The following is a 17,383-nucleotide window of genomic DNA, read 5'->3' on the forward strand; positions in this document are numbered from 1 at the left end:
CTGCTCCCAAATTGATAAGCAAAATATTAAGAAGCCTCTTAACCAAATAATTGAAGCCGAGTTTATTTATGAGATACTATTGAAAATTAAGAATACAGGGAAATAAAATGTATAACCTGACTGCATTGCAGTGGGTCTCTTTCCTCTGCTTCTCTTTTGTACCTGCTGTGCCTTGAACTTTTTTAATACAATAAGGGCCTGAGCCACAAGAGGCCTCAGGGCACTTTACACTTTCCCTGGTTTGTAATAAGGCCTGTAACCTTTTTAATACAATAAGGGCCTTAGCCAAGCCCCTTTCACTTTGTAAATCCCCTTGCTTCTAACTTTCCTCTCCTTACTGTCACCGCTGAACTCCTGTGCTTCTCTCTCACCAACCTTCTGTCTGTCTGCTCCGTCAGTCTGCCCTCTGCCGCCTTTGCTGCCCCTTCTCTAGTCAGAATCCCCCTGAGTCTAACCCCCAGGTCTATATGTACCTTTTTTTCTCTCCACTCAAATCTCGGGGCTTCTTGCACCCCCATAGACCAAGCTTAATCTGCCAGCCAGGGCTGCAGCTGGCGTGGGGGGGGTGCTTTTTCCTCATGTCCCTCAACCCCGGCTATGCCAGAGCCCAGCATCTCTCAGATACCTCTGCTCAGGGTGGAGGGAGCTGGGGGCTTTTTTTCCCCCAGCTGTCTGACCTGGTGTCTTGTATGGCCCACGGGGCTTTTTGACTCAGCTGGAGCTGAGGAGGAGGGGCAAAGACGCTGAGGGCCTAAGGCTTTCTAATCTCAGCCTAAAGGTAGGGTCCCCAAATCAAAATCAATTTCCACAATATCCTGTCTCAGACACTTACTAGCTATGTGACCCCAGGCAAATCCCTTAATACTGTTTGTCTCAGTGTCTTCATCTATAAAATGAGCTGGAGAAGAAAATAGCAAATCACTCCAGTATCTTTGCCAAGAAAAGCCAAAAAAGGGTCACAAAGAGTCAGACATGACTCATTGACCAAATGCATATGTGTGTCTGTGTCTACGTCTATGTCTACGTCTAGGTTTAGGTTTGGTCTGGGTTTATGTCTAAGTCTGGATCTATGGGATCCTGGGAATACAAAGGCAAAAGTGAGACAGTCCTTGGCTTCAGGGGGCTTACATTCTCTTGGGGGAAATAACATATGTACATAAGTATAAATAAAATATACACAAAGAAGGGATAAGGTTGCTCTGGCAGGAAAGGCATTCATGCAAGTGGGAAGATCAGAAAAGGTTTCATATAAAAGGCAGTACTTGAGCTAAGTCTTGAAGGAAACAAGAGACTCTAAGAAGCAGGTGAAGAGAGAAAATATTCTAGTCATGGAGAGCAGCACATACATAAATGGAGGATGTCTAAAGAGCCAAGAGGATTTTTCACATTGTGGGCAGATGTTCCACGTGTTCGCTCTCTGAGATAAACTCAGAATAGGCTCCCCCATGACATTCCTGTCCTGACTCTACTCCAGGCAGATGACCTCTAAGCTTCAGCTGCTCCTTCTCCTTGAAATGCTCTACATGTTGAGGGGATTCTTGGCCAGACACAGAACAGACTAGCTGCCCTCTAAGGCCCCTTCAAACCCGGAGACTCTATGATACTTTGAAATTCTGCCCATCCCTCAGGACCCATATCAAATGCCGTTGCTCTGATGGAACCATCCTTGATCCCTTTTCCATACCCCACCCATAATGATCCTTCCCATCTTAGATTTTATGTTACACTTGGTTTGCATCTCTCACACATCTCTCTATTTTAGTTATCTGAGCATTTAGCAAAAACCCTTACCAAGTTATAAGCTTCATAAGGGCAAACATCATGCTTTAGATGGCATAGTGGATAGGGAAGCTCTGAGTTCAAATTCAGCTTCAGGCCCTTGCTAGCTGTGTGATCCTGGGCAAGTCACTTAATCTCTTTCTGCCTCAGTTTCCTTATCTGTAAACTAGGGATAATAATAGCGCCAGGATTGACATGAAGATCAAATGAAATAATAATTGTTAAGTGCTTAGCACAGTGCCTGGCACATAGTAAGCACTATATAAATGTTAGCTATTATTAGCATTGACTTCTGTCTCTCCCCCCGCCACCCCCGCCAGGGCCCAGTACATTGCTCTGCACACAGTAATTTAGGTGCTTAGAAGTCTACTATTACTGAGACAAGCACCATTACTTTTCATATATGCTGCCTTCTGTTCATTGGTTTAATAAGACAGGCCACAATGTATAATTCCTTTGTTCACATTCCAATAAATAAATATGATGCTGAAAAGCCAGTAACTATAAATATACAGAATGACTTGATTCACCCACGTCTGAATTAATGCACACCACCATTTGATTTGGTAAATTGGTCTTTAAGGTGGGATGTGATTTTTGGGGGTATATTTTGCCCTTTATGAACCCAGTTTGCACTAAATTTATCATCTTTGATTTCTTCTGTTATATTTTTGGACTAGTTCCTGGCCACAAATAAGGAACTTCCCAAATGTTTCCTTGTTAAAATGGGTTTTCTATCCTAGATTCTAATCTTTTCTTCTTCTAACTTTCTTTGGCTAAATGCTGTGTCACAGTTGGTGGGGTCAATTTTTCTTATATCTGTTGGGATTGAAACTCACATGAATCTGGGAATATGTGCTTAAGCAAAGCATATCACATTTATGAAGTATAAATAAAAATGACAAAAATAAAATTCCCAGCATTCAAGTCATTTGGATGGAGAAAAGTCTTAGATAGATCCATTGGATCTATTCAGAGAGAATGGTAGAATGACTCTAAATAGCAAGAAGACCAGAATGCAAGCAAATGCTCTTTAAAAAGTGTTATTCTTGGGGCAGCTAGGTGGTGCAGTGGATAGAGCACCAGCCCTGGAGTCAAGAGGACCTAAGTTCAAATCCGGCTTCAGACATTTGACACTTACTAGCTGTGTGACCCTGGGCAAGTCACTTAATCCCAATTGCCTCACTAAAAAAAAAAAAAAGTGTTATTCTTGATGTTGTTAAGGGCTAAAATTCTAGCTATTCTGTCTGAAATATCTAATGAGCGGTCGCCAATAAATTATAAGCTTCAGCAAGAGTTAGGCTTTTAAGCATTTATTAAGGAGAATAAGAATTTGGTAAAGAGAGAAGAAAAGCCTACATTCATCTATCTATTAAAGGGAGAGCACATTTCTAGCTCCGCTCTCCACCAGAGTCCAAAGGAAAGAGTGCGAGACAGAGCGCCAGTCTCTTCCTTCTTCCCACTAGCAAACGTCACTTCCTGACGCCAAAGAAAAGACGCATATTCTTGCCCTCAAAGACCTTCCTTTCATGGCGGAGCTTTTCTACAGTAAGTCTCCAGCAGGTGGCGTCATGCCAATCATTACAATGGCAATTGAAAAAGTTTCTGATGGTATCCCTATGGACAAGATGGGGAGATAATGGATTGGAATCTAGAACTGGTTGAATGACTCGATTCAAAGAATCCTGATTACTAGCTCCTTCTCAGCCTTGAAAGAAATCTCTAGTGGTATATCCTCTGGCGAGCTTCAGTTCTGGATGCCACCTTTTAGGAAGAACCTTGAGAAGCTGTTGTCCCTTGTTCTTTTTCAAAGAGGATCAGTGACATCGCTGCCTTCATTTGAGTGTGCACTGGCTTGGAGTGAGGCAACATTGCACAAAGTCGTCGGTCTCACTCTCTCTTCTAGTCACTCAAGTCCAGTGGCAAGACAAAAGTCAAGGTAATGGCCCCGGAAACAGTGGATGACCTCGATATCTTCTATGTATGACTGACTCTAAGTGCTCCATAGTACCTACGTTAGCTACCCGTTATGGCTGTTGGAACCAACTGTTCTCACCCATCTATTCTGAGGGGACAAGTCTTCACATAGTCGAGGTAGACATGCTAGGACTTGTCAATAGTCATAAATTGGAGAGAAGTAAATGTCCGTGTAAGGATCAGAACTGCAACCTTTTTTGTGGTTGTTCAGTCATTTTCAGTTGTGATCCCATTTGGGGTTTTCTTAGCAAAGATACTGGAGTGGTTGGCCATTTCCCCTCCAGCTGGTTTTACAGATGAGGAAACTGAGGCAAAAAAGGTTAAGTGACTTGCCCAAGATCACACAGCCAGTAAGTGTCTAAGGCCAAGTTTGAACTTGGGTGTTCCTGACTTCAGGCCTGGCACTCCCTCCACTGTACCACCTCATTATTGGCCTCATTGTATTGATAATATGCAAAGCTTAACAGCCAGATTGGAACACACCAGAAATATCCTTTAAATCAAGACCAATTTAAATTATACATTCTCTGTTAGTAATATACTAAGTCAATTCTTGATACGATTTGGGGCATTTCCATAGGAAGCACAATTATAATCCAATCCAATGAGCACTTATTAAGCGCCTTCTGCTTGCAAGGCACAGGGGATACAAAAAAAAAAAAAAAAAACCAAGCTTATGCTCGACTGGGATCATCATTCTTTTTTGGGGGGGGCGGGGGCAATGAGGGTTAAGTGACTAGGCCAGAGTCACAGCTAGTAAATGTCAAGTTTCTGAGGTCGGATTTGAACTCAGGTCTTCCTGAATCCAGGGCTGGTGCTTTATCCACTGTGCCACCTAGCTGCCCCTGATCGTCATTCTTTTTTTTTTTTTTTTTTTTTTTTTGGTGAGGCAATTGGGGTTAAGTGACTTGCCCAGGGTCACACAGCTAGTAAGTGTCAAATGTCTGAGTCCGGATTTGAACTCAGGTCTTCCTGACTCCAGGGCTGGTGCTCTATCCACTGCGCCACCTAGCTGCCCCCTGCCCTTTTTTTTTGATCATCATTCTTTTAGAGATTCCTATCTACTTTGATAAAATCATTTAATTGGATGGATTTTCGTCCATTTGCTTTGGAAAGATAAATTTTTTAATTGATAATAACAAGATGGTTCAAAGACCTAAATTAAGCCCCCAAGCACATTGGGGAGGTCTCCTATGAGTGATTTAAGGGAAGATATGAATGAGTCCCACAAGATGAAAAATACATGCCTAGACAATGATCTGTACTATTGAAGGGATGAGGGCACAGATCTGTTGAAGTATTGGTGTTTATTAATAGAGCCTATGGAAGATAAAACACAAGGCCCAGAAATATAGTTTATGCCTCAGTCAATAAGCATTTATTGAGTGCCTACTATGTTCCAGGCAGCTAGGTGGAGCACCTGGCCTGGAGTCAGGAAGACCCGAGTTGACATCCAGCCACTTACTAGCTATGTGATCCTAGGCAAGTCACTAAACCCTGTTTGCCTCAGTATCCTCATCTGTAAAATCAGCTGGAGAGGAAATAGCAAACCACTCCAGTATCTTTCCAAGAAAGCCCCAAACGAGTCATGAAGAGTCAGACACAATAGAAACAATTGAACAATACTATGTGCCAAGTATTAAGCTAAGCACTGAGGATAGAAAGAAAGGCAAAAAACAGTCCCGATCTCAAGGAGCTTGCCTTCTAGTGAGGGAGGTAAAATTCAAAAAAACTACATACAAATAAACTAAATATAAGATAAATAGGAAATAACCAACTTTGCATTAGAATTAAGGCTTCCTGTAACAGGTGGAATGTTTCATCTTATTAGTGCAACTACACAGTTGGCTAAGAGGCTTTATCAAATGTTTTGTCTGTCACAAAAGCATTAATTATGGACCATTTCAAGAGACTGAGGTTTAGAGTTGATGGAAAATTAATTTGTCCTTTTGACCACCATGATATCACTCCACTTCCTCCCATAGAGTGTTCTAGTCTTGAGAGAACATGTGTCACAATAAAAATAGTGACACTTGTTGCTGAAGTTTATGTTCAAAAAATTTAAAGGGGAATGAAGTTTTAAGCTTCACAACTTCTAAATTTTATAACCGCTCCAATCTCAAACCACGTATTTCTTTAGCATGTTGTCATAATGCTGATATAAGATATGTAGCTAGTTAAGTATATTGAAATAAATCCTCTTGAAAAAGAAGAGTTTGTAATATATTAACAAAATGCTTTAGGAATATTATTTTGTCTATTCAATTATGTTGCCAGTTTTTTTTCTTTTTTAAAATAATATTTAATTAAATAATGTAAACTGTTATATTTTATAATCACATGATAATTTGTTTTATACAAAATAAAATAATATCTTAAATATTTTATACAAAATAATGTCAATTGTATGTAAAATAATATAGGAAACAATCATATATAAATGAGAATAATTTATATTTTGTATAAAACAATACATAAAATAATATCTTATTTTATTTTTAGCAATTGACCCAACCAAAATATACTCAGTTCTAGAAAAGGAAGAAAAATTTTAATGCCCACCAATTGAAGAATTGAAATTGAATCTGAAAATAAACCCCGACGATATACAAATTCAATAGAATATTATCACAAGTTAAAAGATGGTGAATATGAAAAATTCTTGAAAAGTGTGGAAAGAATTGTGTGAACTAATATAGAATGAGATCAACTGAACCAGAAGAATACTATCTGCAGTGAGTACAAAATGTAAAAAAAGATCGATAGAAGTAATCTGAACTTTGAGTAATGAAAAAACCTGTAGAAGATTTAATAAAGTATTTCTTTTCTCTCATAGCTGAGAGATATGGGTCTATTAGAACAGCATGCTGTATATAATTTCTTACTAGATTTCTGTATGGGATTTTTTTTTTTTTGCTTAATTGTTAAAGGGTTTAATATGGTGGATAGACATGGAAAATGACAGATATTAGGGCAAAAAGCACCAATGATTTTTTTAAAATTAAAGATAAAGCACTTGGAATAAACTTATTAAAAATGGAAAAAATAAGAGTTTGCTTTATATACTTTTATGTTTTTATTTGGAGACTTATAATCTGATTTATTGAGTTTATTATTTAGGTTATTGTGAGGAGCAAGGACACACGATATTATGGAATTCATACTTATACAGGCACCAGGATATTCACCCAATGAATAGACGCCTACTCTAGTTTTATTGAATGCCATTTCAAACCTTTCTATTTCAATCTATTGAGTTGGTATTTTCAGTCACAATCCTTGGCAGCATTATTTTATACAGATAAAGTTAAAATTAACATCAAAGCAAGCTTGGCCCCCAAAAAGAGATTTAATAAGACTCACTGCTTTGCAGAGGTGATGGAGTTCATGGGGTGAGAGGCAGTCTACAAGTGTTGAACATTGCATATATTGTCAGAATTAAAAAAATATATTGATTGGCTCTGCAGATTTCCTCCCCACACACACCTTTTTAAAGAAACATTCTTTAATAAGGGATGGCTGGGTATAGGAAGATAGGGAGGAGATACAGAGGGAAATTTAGATTATGTTGAAATAAAAGATATCAATAAAAAATTAGTTTAAAAAAATGAACATCAAGAGCACTCTTTTTCTTCTTTTTCTTTTTTTGGGGGGGTACAGGGCAATGAGGGTTAAGTGACTTGCCCAAGGTCACACAGCTAGTACGTGTCAAGTGTCTGAGGTCAGATTTGAACCCAGGTTCACCTGAATCCAGGGCTGGTGCTTTATCTGCTGCTCCACCTAGCTTCCCTGAGAGCAACCTTAAAGGGAAAAGAAATCTTAAAAAGTAACATGGGAGGGGGCAGCTAGGTGGTGCAGTGGCCTTGGATTCAGAGAGATCTGAGTTCAAATCCAGCCTCAGACACTTGACACATGCTAGCTGTGTGACCCTGGGCAAGTCACTTGACCCTCATTGCCCTGCAAAAATAAAAATAAAAATAACATGGGGCCTGAAAGAGAGTATGGAGGGGAGCTGGGAAAGTCCTGCCCATTTATATACACATACTTATATGGATAAGCAGTCCTCTGAGTGTATGTGTCAATCTATGTTCATCATGAGGTTTAGCTACCTTTCTCTGGTACCCATATCACTTCTTCCTTCCTCAGTCATTTTCTAGCAACTTAATGCTGCCCAAAGCACAGGCTGTAAGGGAGCCCCAAATTGTCATATCCTTGAGATGACAGTTTCCAGTTAGTTATTGGGGTCTTTTCTCTGATGACAATAAGCTGTATTAGTACAATGTCCATTCTGAGTGTCCACATATTCACATATATTTTATGCATATGTTTATATATTTATACTTGCATGCTTACACATATACATAAATAGATTATATATATGTATGTATTTTTGAAAACAGGAAATTGTACTGAAAATTATTAGATACTCAAATGGATTTATGGTCTCATCAATATAGGTATTCCCTCCACTAATGCAGATTGCTATGCAAACATGTCATTCTTGCTTATAATCAGTTCAAAGTAAGTCACCCTGGTTACTTCTTCTGGGTCTTTGGGATGAGGGTCACAGGGAGTGTATTCAAATGATAAATCAAAAGGTATCGATATGAGAGATCAATGACAAATGAGAGAGAAAATGACAATATTGATGAACCATTCTTCCGTGGATTAACAGGAAATAATCCTTTTAAAAATTTAATTTATGGAATAATCCTTTTTCTCTCTGACTAAATAGGCACTAGTTTATTCTTTTTCTTCCTCTTACACAGACTCCAGATTAGCAACTGGAAAGGGGAAAAGGACCCATATGTACAAAAATATTTATAGCTGCTCTTTTTGTGGTGGCAAGGAATTGGAAGTTGAGAGGATGCCCATCAATTGGGGAATGGCTGGACAAGTTGTGGTATATGAATGTAATGGAATACTATTGTGCTATAAGAAACGATGAGCAGGAGGAGTTCAGAGAAACCTGGAGGGTCTTGCATGGGCTGATGAGTGAGATGAGCAGAACCAGAAGAACATTGTACACGGTATCATCAACATTGTGTGTTGATCTACTGTGATAGACTATATTCTTCTCATCAATGAAATGGTACAGAAGAGTTCCAGGGAACTCATGATGGAAGAGGATCTCCAAATCCAGGAAAAAAAAAAGAACTGTGGAGTATAGATGCTGAATGAACCATATTATTTCTTTTGTTTTTGGTGCTGTTGTTTTTCTATTTTGAGGTTTTTCCTCATTGCTCTGATTTTTCTCTTATAACATGACTAATGCAGAAATATGTTTAATGTTATTATGTGTGTATATATATATAAAACCTATATCAGATTACCTGCTATCTAGGGGAGGGGGGAGGGGAGGGGAGGGAGAAAAATCTGAAATTGGAAAGCTTATACAAAAAAAAGTTGAGAACTATCTTTACATGTAACGGGGAAAAAAATAAAATATTTTTTAAAAAAAGGTGGCATAGTGGATAAAGCACTGGCCCTTGATTCAGGAGAACCTGAGTTCAAATCTGGCCTCAGACACTTGACACTTACTAGCTGTGTGATCCTGGGCAAGTCACTTAACCCTCATTGCCCGGCAAAAAAACAAAAAAACAAAAAACAAAAAAGAATACCTCATTACCTGTTGGATGATTGTGGGTCATTCGCCCACACTCAATGCTCACTTCAATGAGGGTCTCCAACCTCTCAGGCTTCCAATATCTCATACCGATGCACATGGCTTTGGTGGCAGCTCCGAATCCTGATCCTACATAAAAATGACATTAAAAGATGTTAAGTGTCTGAATTGTCTTCTAGTTGTGATTTTTTTTTAATGGGGCAATGAGGGTTAAGTGACTTGCCCAGGGTCACACAGCTAGTAAGTGTCAAGTGTCTGAGGCCGGATTTGAACCCAGGTCCTCCTGAATCCAGGGCTGGTGCTTTATCCACTGCACCACCTAGCTTCCCCTTGCATTGTCTTTTATTGTCATGTTCTTTACCCCTGCAGCTTTGTCTGTTCAAATCTGGCCTTCTTTTCAGAACACAAATGAAAGGCTGTCTCAGCTCCTTCATGACCCTTCCCTAAAGAAGTATTTTTCTCTGTTCTCTGAACTTTGATATATCCCTTCTTCCATTGTCTACATCTCATTGCACTCTCACATCCTATCTTGGTTTATATGTCTATTGAATTGGATCTGTGTATATCTTATTTCCCCAGGTGAATTCTAAGCTACGTGAGGATAGGCACAGTATCGTCTATGTGTTCTCCACCATACCTAGCAAGTTCCTTGCCATTAGTGTATAGGAGCATGCTCTAACTTTAATTTTCAAAATTAACAGGAGAAGGAAATGACAAACCACTCCAGTATTTTTGCCAAGAAAACTCCAAACGGGATCATGAAGAGTTGGGTATGACTGAAACAACTGAACAACAATGACAACAACCAGTTGTTAAACACAGTACAAGGCTCAGGGAATGAAGTCATCACAAGACTGGAGGTTTGGTGACTGTAGGAGGAGGAGGAGGAGAAGGGGGAAGGATAACTGGCATTTATATAGAATTGTAAGGTTTGCAAAAATGTTTCACATTCATTTACTTAATTTGAGCCTCACAACATCCCAGCATTTAGCAAATATCTGTTAAAAGTTAGTTCAGGGGCAGCTAGGTGGCGCAGTGGATAGAGCACCGGCCCTGGAGTCAGGAGTACCTGGGTTCAAATCCGGCCTCAGACACTTAACACTTACTAGCTGTGTGACCCTGAGCAAGTCACTTAACCCCAATTGCCTCACTAAAAAAAAAAAAAAAAGTTAGTTCAAGGTGAATTCATTTATTTATCTTGAATTTAGAAAATATATGAATTTAGGAATCTCATGATTCCAACATACATTCCAATCATATACATTAAAGAGGAGCTTCAGGTCATTCACTATTGTGTCTGGGATTGTATTTAGCACCTCGAGGTCAGGTTACATCTCCTCCCTCTTGTCATGTTCAGTGTGGTATAATTGAAAAAGCATTGGATTGGGGTAGCTAGGTGGTACAGTGGATAAAGCACCAGCCCTGGATTCAGGAGGACCTGAGTTCAAATCCAGCCTCAGACACTTGACACTTACTAGCTGTCACTTAACCCCAATTGCCTCACCAATACAAAAGACAAAGAAAAAAAAGAAAGAAAGAAAAGAAAAAGAAAAAGAAAAAGCATTGGATTAGGAGCCAGAAGAATTTCTAGTTCTAACACCAGTGGGCACATCACCTAATTTCACTGAGATGCAGTGTATTATCTGCACATTTGGACAACAACACAATAATAACAAAACAACTTATATTGTTATGTAATTATGTGGTTTACAAAGCACTTTCAGGTTTTTGTAAGGAGTAAATAAGAGAGTATATTATTTGCTTTCACGGATTTTCTGTTCCAGTCAAACTGGTCTTGTTCTTGGGCCCCATTTTCTGCCTCTAGAATACACCCCTTCCTTACCACCATTCCTAGATTGCTTCAACGCATAGCTTATGTCTTTTTTGCACAACTGCTACATGAGGCCTGTCTCCATGAGGAAAGGGCCTATTTCACTTTGTCTTTCTATTCTCTGCACAGTGATTGGCATACATAAGATATTCTATAAATGCTTTTTAAAAATTGAACAAAAGTGTAGCAACCAGTAAGTTGATAACGAAACAGCTAGATGGTTCAGTAGATAAAGTGCCAAGTCTGGAGTCACCTAACCTCTGTCTTAATACATTGGAGAAAGAAATGGCAAACCACTCTAGTATCTGTGCCAAGAAAACTCCATATACGATCACAAAGAGTTGGACACAAATGAACAGCAAAGTTGATAATAGATACTGTAGGTGTCCAAAATTGTTTCTTTTTCCATATAATTATTACTATCCTTTTTCCACTTTTTTTTCCTTCTGGAAGCAATCGGTGTTAAATGACTTTCCCAGGGTCACACAGCTAGTAAGTGTCTGAGGTCACATTTGAACTCAAGTCCTCCTGACTCCAAGGCTGTTGCTCTATCCACTGTGTCACCTAACTGCCCCTATAATAATTATTAATAAGTATTTTAATATCATTCTTTCTTGACTTCTAAATAGTTTTTCTGACCTTGCTGCTGGAATCAAGCAGACATAAAGAAAAAAAGTAACCTATGTGAATTAGATACAGAAATAACTTCAGAGAAAACATTTCAATTGCTTTTGATAGGTTACTTATCCTGCAGAGTATAATGGAAGGCACACTGACCTGAAGTTAGAGGAATTTAAATGATGTTTAATTCCATCACCATGACTAATTGATCTAGAAAGCCACTCACTATATAAAGGATTGAATGCTAGACATGGGCTAACTAGGTGGAACAGTGGATAAGCACTGGACCTGGACTCAGAAGAACCTGAGTTCAAATCTAAGCCTCAGATGTTTACTACCTGCATGACGTTGGACAAGTCACTTAATCTTGATTGTCTCAAGAAGAAGAAGGAGAAGGAGAAGGAGAAGAAGAAGAAGAAGAAGAAGAAGAAGAAGAAGAAGAAGAAGAAGAAGAAGAAGAAGAAGAAGAAGAAATATGGGAAGACCTGTCCTTATCAACTGATTTCTTTCCTACTACCTTCAAACATGCTCAAGTCTCCCCATCCTTAAAAAAATACTCTTCATTAGACCCTACCATCCCCTCAAGCTATCATCTCATATTACTTATTCATTTGTCAGCCAAACTCCTTAAAACTGTCTACACTCACCTCCTATCCTCTCACTCCTTCCATAGCCCTTTTCAATATGGTACCTGACTCCATTACTCAAAACTGCTCTTTTCCAAGTTATTAATAACCTTTTGGTTGCCTGATCTGATGGTCTTTTCTCAGTCCTAACTAACTATTCTCAGCCTCAGTTGGTCACCTTCTCCTCCTGGTTTGTCTCCTACTTGTCTAATCACTCCTTTCAAGGCTTATTAATTATCCACACCCCACACCCTAAGCATGAGTGTCACTCAGTGTTCTGTCTTGGGTCTCTCCCTCTTCTCCATCTGTATCAGGGATTCTTAAAATTTTGTGTGTCATGGACCCTTTAGCAGTCTGGTAAAGCCTATGGACCCCTACTCAGAATGCTTTTAAATGCATAAAATCAGACACACATATTATAAAGTATATTGAAATACAATTATAATTTTTTTAAAGTTCATAGACTGCAGAGATGAGTCAGGGAGTTTGAGTAGTAGAGTAGCGGGCATAAAGTTGAAGAGGTAGGTAAAAGGTAAATTGTGCTAGGCCTTGGATGTTAGGAGAAAGAATCTGGATTTTATCCTCCATATAAATAGGAATGATTCATATGACTTGCTCTTTCTTCATGAAACTATTTAATTTGTTCTAATCCACAAGCTAGCTCTCTATCTCTTATTTATCCCATGTGTTTTCTCAAATCTTTGAAGTGACTCTCCTTTTCCTAGATTGAATTTATATTTTTAGTATTGTAAAGAATGGGGTATTGGGCAGCTAGGTGGCGCAGTGGATAAGGCACCGGCCCTGGATTCAGGAGGACCTGAGTTCAAATCCGGCCTCAGACACTTAACACTTCCTAGCTGTGTGACCCTGGGCAAGTCACTTAACCCCAATTGCCTCACAAAAAAAAAAAAAGAATGGGGTATCTACTGACACTCTCAATTAATGAGAAAAGCCTCAGATATCTTTATCACATCAACAGATCAAAAGTATAAATTAAGTATGAACAAATCATTAATCTATTTGAGAAGAATAATTTGCCCTTGTAAGATAATGATGATTGATTGATGGATTGAATGATTGATAGAATGATCAACTGATTGATGGATGTATTGATGATGATTGGATGAAGATGAGGATTGATTGATGGTGATGACAAAATGTATGGTACTTACTTTGCTGGGTTATTGTGAAGAGAATTCTTTGTCAGGTATAAGGTACTATATAAATGTTATCTATTACTGTTGTTGCAATAATCAACCTCATGGGTTTATTGTAAGGAAATGTCTCTTTAAAGTACTATAAAAATGTAGTTTACTATAAAAAAATGATGAGCAGGATGCTATCAGAAAAACCTGGAAAGGGGCAGCTAGGTGGCACAGTAGATAAAGCACCGACCCTGGATTCAGGAGGACTTGAGTTCAAATCTGACCTCAGACACTTGACACTTACTAGCTGTGTGACCCTGGGCAAGTCACTTAACACTCATTGCCCTGCCCCCCCCCCAAAAAAAACCAAACAAACTGGAAAGACCTACATGAGCTGATGTAGAGTGGAATGTACTGTATACAAAATAACAGCAATATTGTGAGATGATCTGCTGTGAATGACTTGGTTATTTTCAACAATGCAATGATCCAAGACAACTCTGAAGGACTTACGAAAAATACAATCCATCTACAGAGAAAGAACTGTTGGTATCTGAATACAGATTGAAGCATAATTTTTGTTAGTTCCTTTATCTGAAGTTTTGTTTTTGTCTGTTTTCTTTCACAACCTGGCTAGTGTGGAAATGTTTTGCATGACTATACGTGTAATAACTTATATTGAATTGCTTGAGTTCTTGAGAGGAGAGGGAGGAAGAAAATTTGGAACATGAAGTTTTAAAAAACTGATGTCAAAGTTTGTTTTTACATGTAATTTGGGAAAATAAAATTCTAAATTGAAAAATAATAATTTGTCTTGATTCTTGAATAGAGGTGACCCACATGGGAGATATCTTATGATTGGCTGAAAAAATCAGATACACCTCTGGAGCTATATATAACATAGCAAACCAACTTGGAATTCTGCAATCCAGTAGTAAATCAATAGAATGATATTCAAATCTAATGATGAAGTACTCTTGACAGAATTGTGCTTGGGAAAAGGACAGGGAATTACAAAGATAGGTGAAATATTGATTAGAGAAATGCAAATTGAAATGACTCTGAGGGACCATCTCACACATATCAGATTGACTAATATAACAAAAAAGGAAAAAAATAAATGTTGGAGAAGCTGTAGAGAAATAGGAATACTAATGCATTGTTGGTAGAGTTGTGAACTGATCCAGCCATTCTGTAGAGCAATTTGGAACTGTGCATACCTTTTGACCCAGTAATACCACTACTAGGTCTATATCCCAAAGAGATCATAAAAAAGGGAAAAGGACCCCCATGTACAAAAATTTTTATAGCAGCTCTCTTTGTGGTGGCAAATTATTGGAAATTGAGGGAATGCCCATCAATTGGGAAATGGCTGAACAAGTTGTGGTATATGAATGTAATGGAATACTATTGTGCTGTAAGAAATAATGAGCAGGTAAATTTTAGAAAAACCTGGAAAGACTTAAGTGGACTGATGCTGAGTGAAGTGAGCAGAACCAGGAGAACATTGCACACAGTAACAACAACATTGTATGATGATCAACTATGATAGACTTGGCTCTTCTCAGCAGGACAATGAACCAAGACAAGTCCAAAGAACTCATGATGGAAAATATTCTCCACATCCAGAAAAAAGAACCGTGGATTCTGAATACAGATTGAACCATACTGTTTCTACTTTTTTTCTTTTCTTTTCTTTTTTTTTTTTTGAGGTTTTTCCTTTTTGTTCTCATTCTTCTTTTTCTTTTTTGGGGGAGGGGGGCAGGGCAATGAGGGTTAAGTGACTTGCCCAGGGTCACACAGCTGGTAAGTGTCAAGTGTCTGAGGCCAGATTTGAACTCAGGTCCTTCTGAATCCAGGGCTGGTGCTTTATCCACTGTGCCACCTAGCTGCCCCCTGTTCTCATTCTTCTTCTTTCACAACATGAGTAATGCAGAAATATGTTTGATGTGATTGTACATATATAACCTATATCAGATTGCTTTCTGTCTTGGTAAGGGGGGAAGGAAGGGAGGGAGAAAAGTTTAGAATTAAAAATCTCGTTCTCTCGTTCTCTCTGCTCCGTCTTTCTCCCTTCCTCCTTCCCCCTCCCCCCCTTTGTGGAAGATAGTAAGTGTAATCTAAATATTAGTGGTGGTGGTGGTGTTTTTATAACATTCATGTAAATACAGGATTTGGCCAGCATAATTCTGGCCATTTTAGAAATTGGGAAACTGAGGTTGGTTAAGTGACTTTCTCCAAATCAGAGCTAATGACACCAATTAAATAGATATTAATAAATGTCTACCGCATTGGTAATATCCTCCTGTGTAAGAGCAGAAATAGTCTGGGCTTTCAGAGAATTCACCATTCATCTGTATTTTGTTGTTGTTGTCGTCCAATTATGTCCGACTCTTTCTGACCCCATTTGGGGTTTTCTTGGCAAAAATACTGGAGGGAGGGGGCAGCTAGGTGGCAGAGTGGATTAAGCACTCGCCCTGGATTCTGGATGACCTGAGTTCAAATCCTGCCTCAGACACTCGACACTTACTAGCTGTGTGACCCTAGGCAAGTCACTTAACCCTCATTGTCCCCCACAAAAAATAATCAAACACAAAGTGATTGACAAATATATCTCATTGTATCTTTATTCCAACACTAGTATTAGCCCCATTTAGCTGTGTGACCCTGGGCAAGTCACTTAACCCCAATTGCCTCACCAAAAAACCCCACAAAAAAATGTAGTGGTTTGCCATTTCCTTCTCCAGCTTATTTTACAGATGAGGAAATTGAGGTAAACAGGGTTAAGTGAATTGCCCAGGATCACACAGCTTAGTAGGTATCTGAGGCCAGATTTGAACTCAGGTCCTCCTGACTCTAGACCTAGAACTTTTCACTCTATACACTGGGCCACTTAGCTGCCCCATTCATTTGTATAGCACTGTGCAATCTCTAAAGAAGATTTTTGGACATATTATCTCATTAGAGCTTCAGAATAACCCTCAGGCACAGAGTATACATACATCATTATATCCTTTTTACAGATAAGGAAACTGAGCTCAAAGAAATTAAGTGACTTGCTCATGGTCCCCAAGCTAATTAGCGACAAGTGGGATTAGAATCCTTCTCTTGGCTTTAAATCCAGGGCTCCTTCTACTTAGCCATCTTGTTTCCTGAGGAGTTAGAAGAGGTAGGATTGAGCTTGGTCCTCTAGACCAGGCCTGCAGACATGGCACACGTGTACAAACTGTTCTCTTCAGAACGCCCTTTTTATTATCTCCCATCTGGATGCCATGATGCCTAACCTGTATAAACACTAGTCTGTGTCCCTCATATGTTGCCACTGAAGAGCTGGTCAGGAGAGGCATACATAATCTTCATTCAGTCTATATGGGTTTCCTTTTTATTCCCCTGGAAAAATCTAGTTCAAGTCCTCCAGGCTAAGAATTCCTTTTGGAGTGTAATAGAGAAAACAGAGAGAGGGAAACAACAACTGCAGCTGGCTTATTTTTTTTTTTTTTATTGCAGGCATCATTAGAATTGCTGCTGCTATTTAACCTTCTGTATAAAACACAGAAGATGGCAGGCCTGTGACCTTTGGAAAGAAGACACTTTTAAGATCATAAAGTCCTTGACCACCTGAGCAGCAAATAGCATCTGCTTTCTGCCCCCTGCTAGGATGAACTTCTAGTGGCAACTGCTAAAGGGTCAGAAGGAGATTTATGAATCCCAGTGACAGATAAAAGAGTGAACCTATAAGAACTGAAATGGAAAGGGGGAGAAAACATTCCTTAAAATA

General features: G+C 38.9%; 1 protein-coding gene across 1 annotated transcript in view; it reads right to left on the reverse strand.

The window, feature by feature from the left end:
* The window catches only part of ADPRHL1 (ADP-ribosylhydrolase like 1), a 66,011-nt gene that overhangs the window by 19,249 nt on the left and 29,379 nt on the right, over nt 1–17,383 (reverse strand). Inside the window, exon 3 of the mRNA XM_043990592.1 lies at nt 9,386–9,511. Coding sequence (XP_043846527.1) covers nt 9,386–9,511 — 126 coding nt within the window. The remainder of the gene's footprint in view (nt 1–9,385; nt 9,512–17,383) is intronic.

This window comes from Dromiciops gliroides, chromosome 3, assembly GCF_019393635.1.
Source record: "Dromiciops gliroides isolate mDroGli1 chromosome 3, mDroGli1.pri, whole genome shotgun sequence".
Lineage (NCBI taxonomy): Eukaryota > Metazoa > Chordata > Mammalia > Microbiotheria > Microbiotheriidae > Dromiciops > Dromiciops gliroides.